Here is a 3961-nt window from a genome sequence, read left to right on the forward strand (position 1 = left end):
GGTCTAACAGACCCAAGATCAGGGTCCAACAGACCCTGAGTCATGGTCCAACAGACCCAAAGTAAACACAAGTGAAAACAATCTGCTGGTTTCTTTACAATGACTGTTTTTCTTTTGGACGGTGCCCTCAGATGATCTTTGGTGCGACTTGATGCTATTTAAATAAACTTTATTGAACTGAATAAAGAACCAACATTGTTTGATTTCAGATCCTACAGGTCTTCGTGCCATCTTCACAGCCCCTCTGTTTGGAGCTCTGAGTATGGCGACCATCCTCCTCCTCCTTCTATTGGTTGTCTTATATAAGTGCAGACAGGTAAGTTTAGATGACACTATCAAGTGATCAGTTAGATATGTTGCAATGTGTGGAGTCTGAGGGGGGGTTTGTGGGAAACTGAGTTTTCAGGTCCTAGTGTACATCAATAAATATTTAGCTTTAGGTTCATAGGAACCAAAGATAACCAGAATATTTTTGTTCTCTTTTCACCAGACTCCAAAGTATGAGATACGCTGGAAGATTATTGAGAGCACAGACGGAAACAACTACACCTTTGTTGACCCAACCCAGCTGCCGTACAATCAGAAGTGGGAATTTCCTAGAGACAAACTGCGCCTTGGTATGAAATCATGAAACTTCAATCTATTTTTAACATCCACAACATTAATCTGATATTCAGACACATTACATTCAATACAAAACTTGAGTGTAGAGTTACTATAAAAACTGTCTCTTCCTCAGTCTGTCTCTAAAATTAAACAAACTTTACAAATAAAATTGGGACATTGATGTTAAAGTTGATAAAAACAGAATGTAATGAATAGCAGTAATCTTAAACCCACATTGGAACCTAGGTGGTGGTTTAACACATCTACATTTAAATATAAGGAATTAAAAGCTGACATTCCCATTATCTCATGCTCATCTTTTGATCTATAATTCTTCAGCGTACAACAAAATAAGATATTTTGACTTGCTGTTCCTATACTTTTGGAGGGGACTGTATATTGATGCTTTCTTTCCAGATGTGTAAGGTGCCAGATGCAATAATGCATCCCCATACCATTAGAGAGGAAAGCTTTTAAACTGTGTGTTGATAACAGTGTGGATGACGCTGTCTGTTTCTGAACAGAATCTAAGATTTAAATCTGTCTGACCACAGTTCTGCTCTTTGTCTCTGTCCATTTTAAATCATCTTTGGTCCAGAGAAGACAGCAGCGGTTCTGGTGGTGTTCACTTATGACTTCTTTCTTGTATGATAGAGCTTTAAGCAGCCTTGGTGAATGGCACAGTGAAGGTGGAAGTGTTCCTGAGGTCCTGCAGTGATGTCCAGAACAGAGCCAGAGATGGGTTTATTTCAGTGAACCCTGAGGACCTGTGGATCACAACAATCCAGAATTGATTTTCCACCTTTGAGCTCATAGATCAATACAGATTATAATAATCTGTTGATCAGATTATGAATTGGAGATGAWGGAGATTCAGTCTTTCATTCAGGAACTTTATTCTGAAATTTCTCCACCAGTTTAGATGCAGTTTTTCATAGACTGGTGAAGTTCTGCCCGTTGGTATCATTGTCTCTCAATACACCTGGACCAGTCCTGGATCAGTCCTGGACCAGTTCTTCTGTGTTTGTCTGTGTCTCTTTCCTGTCCTCCAACCAGCCGGTCGAGGCAGATGGTCTCCTGTCCTGAGCCTGGTTCTGCTGGAGSTTTCTTCCTGATTAGCAGGGAGTTTTTCCTCTCCACCGTTTGCTCAGGATGGGAGACTGTGATGAAGTGATTCAACACAATCTGCTGCTTTCTTCTTTACATTGTTCTTTTTATCTACAGTGTCCTGAGACAACGTATGCTGGGACTTGGTGCTRTATAAATAAACTGCAGTGAATTGGTTCAGACTCTCTAAAGTGCTCTGTCACTCCCAGTCCTCTGACTGACTCCTCCTCTTTCAGGTCCGGTCTTGGGTTCAGGGGCRTTTGGGAAGGTTGTTGAGGCAACGGCATACGGTTTGGGAACCGACTGCAAAGCCACTAGAGTCGCCGTCAAGATGCTTAAACGTGAGTCTGCTGTGCATCATCATCATCATCACCATCACTTCAGGCTGATGAACTAATCTAATGATTCATGTGTTTATCAACAGCAAGTGCTCATTCAGAGGAACGAGAGGCATTGATGTCAGAGCTCAAGATCCTCAGYCATCTGGGTTATCATGGCAACATTGTCAATTTGCTTGGAGCATGTACTCAAGGAGGTGATAAACTAATCATAAGTCAGTGTAAACTCAAGAACACAGTGAACCAGTCCAAAACCAGTCTAAACTCATTGACATCAGGCTGAATCAGTCTAAACCAGCTCCTCCAGGCCCACAGCCCTGCATGTTTTACTTGTTTTTTTTTTTATCCAACACACCTGATTTRAATGAATGAGTGATTATCAGGCTTCCAGACTTAGAAGAGGTAATTCAATGACTGAGCCAGGTGTGTTAGAGCAGGRAAACAAGTAAAACATGCAGGRCTGTGGCCCTTGTGGATTATTGCCCACCCCTGATCTATACTAATTTACACCAGTCTGAATTAGTTTGTATTAGTGTGAAACTATTTTAAATGGTCATAAACTGGTTTGACCATGACCTGAACCAGTCAGAAACTAGAACAGTTTGCAACCAATTAGTCTAGACAAAATCCTGGATAATTTGACYAAATTTAGTTTTTTCAGAATGAGAATCAGAATCAGCTCTATTGTCATTCACACACAACATCAGAGATTTTTTTGTTTTATCTATTCAAGGATGCTGGTCTAGAACTAGTGAAGGGTAGCTTCCCTACACCTTTGGGCRGGGGACGGGCTCTAACAGTCATTTGTGCTTATGCACCAAATGATTGAGTGTCCAGCCTTCTTTGAGTCTTTAGTGGGGRTGCTGGAAGGTGCTCCAGCTGGGGATTCCTTTATTCTGCTGGGGGACTTCAATGCCCACGTGGGTAACAACAGTGAGACCTGGAGAGGCGTGACTGGGAGGAACAGGCTCTCCAATCTGAACTTGAGTGGTGTTCTGTTGTTGGACTTCTGTGCTCGTCACGGATTGTCCATCACGAACACCATGTTCAGACATAAGGGTGTCCATAAGTATATGTGGCACCAGGACACCGTAGGTTGTAGATTGATGATTGACTCTCCTGTCATCTGATCTACAGCTCTATGTTTTGGACACTTGGGTGAATAGAGGAGCTGAGGTCATCTAGTTAAAAAGCTCCATGCAGGCAGGACTCCGGGGGTGGATGAGATCTGCTTTGATCTCCTCAAGGCTCTGGATGTTGTGGGTCTGTCCTGGTTGACACACCTTTGCAACATCACATGGACATCGGGGGCAGTGCCACTGGATTGGCAGACTGGGGTGGTGCTTCCTCTCTTTAAAAATAGGGACCGAAGGGTGTGCTCCAATTACAGGGACATCACTGTTTTAAGCCTCTCTGGTAAAGTCTTTTAAGAGGTATGGGAGAAGAGAGTTCGATCGATAGTCAAACCTCAGATTCTGGAGGAACAATGTGGGTTCTGTCCTGGYTGTGGAACACTGGACCAACGTTTTACCCTCACTAAAGGTCCTCAAGGGGTCATGGGCATTTAGCTAATCATCTACATGTGTTTTATGGACTTGGATAAGGTGTTCGACTGTGTCCCTCGAGGTACACTGTGAGGGGTGCTATGGGATTGTGGGCCTGTTGTTAAGGCCATTCAGTCCCTATACAAGTAGGGTGAGAGTTTGGTTCTCAGTGCCAGTAGTAAGTCGGACCCTTTAAGAGTGAGAGTTGGACTCCACCAGGGCTGCTTGTTGTCACAGAATCTGTTCATAACTTGCATGCACAGAATTTCTCAGTGCAGCCAGGGGGTGGAGGGAGTCTGGTTCAGTGGCCTCAGGATTCCTTCTCTGCTGTCTACAGATGATGTGATTCTGTTGGTGTCATCACAC

The 3961-nt window shown here is 43.3% G+C and overlaps 1 protein-coding gene across 2 annotated transcripts in view; it reads left to right on the plus strand.

Moving 5' to 3' along the window:
- The window catches only part of LOC106532555 (macrophage colony-stimulating factor 1 receptor 2), a 32799-nt gene that overhangs the window by 21378 nt on the left and 7460 nt on the right, over positions 1-3961 (plus strand). For both annotated transcript variants that reach the window (XM_014028647.1, XM_014028646.1), the window contains exons 10-13: positions 210-316; positions 491-617; positions 1950-2054; positions 2138-2248. In XM_014028647.1, coding sequence (XP_013884101.1) covers positions 210-316; positions 491-617; positions 1950-2054; positions 2138-2248 — 450 coding nt within the window. The remainder of the gene's footprint in view (positions 1-209; positions 317-490; positions 618-1949; positions 2055-2137; positions 2249-3961) is intronic.

The sequence above is a fragment of the Austrofundulus limnaeus genome, unplaced genomic scaffold (genome assembly GCF_001266775.1).
Source record: "Austrofundulus limnaeus strain Quisiro unplaced genomic scaffold, Austrofundulus_limnaeus-1.0 Scaffold792, whole genome shotgun sequence".
In the NCBI taxonomy this organism is placed as follows: domain Eukaryota; kingdom Metazoa; phylum Chordata; class Actinopteri; order Cyprinodontiformes; family Rivulidae; genus Austrofundulus; species Austrofundulus limnaeus.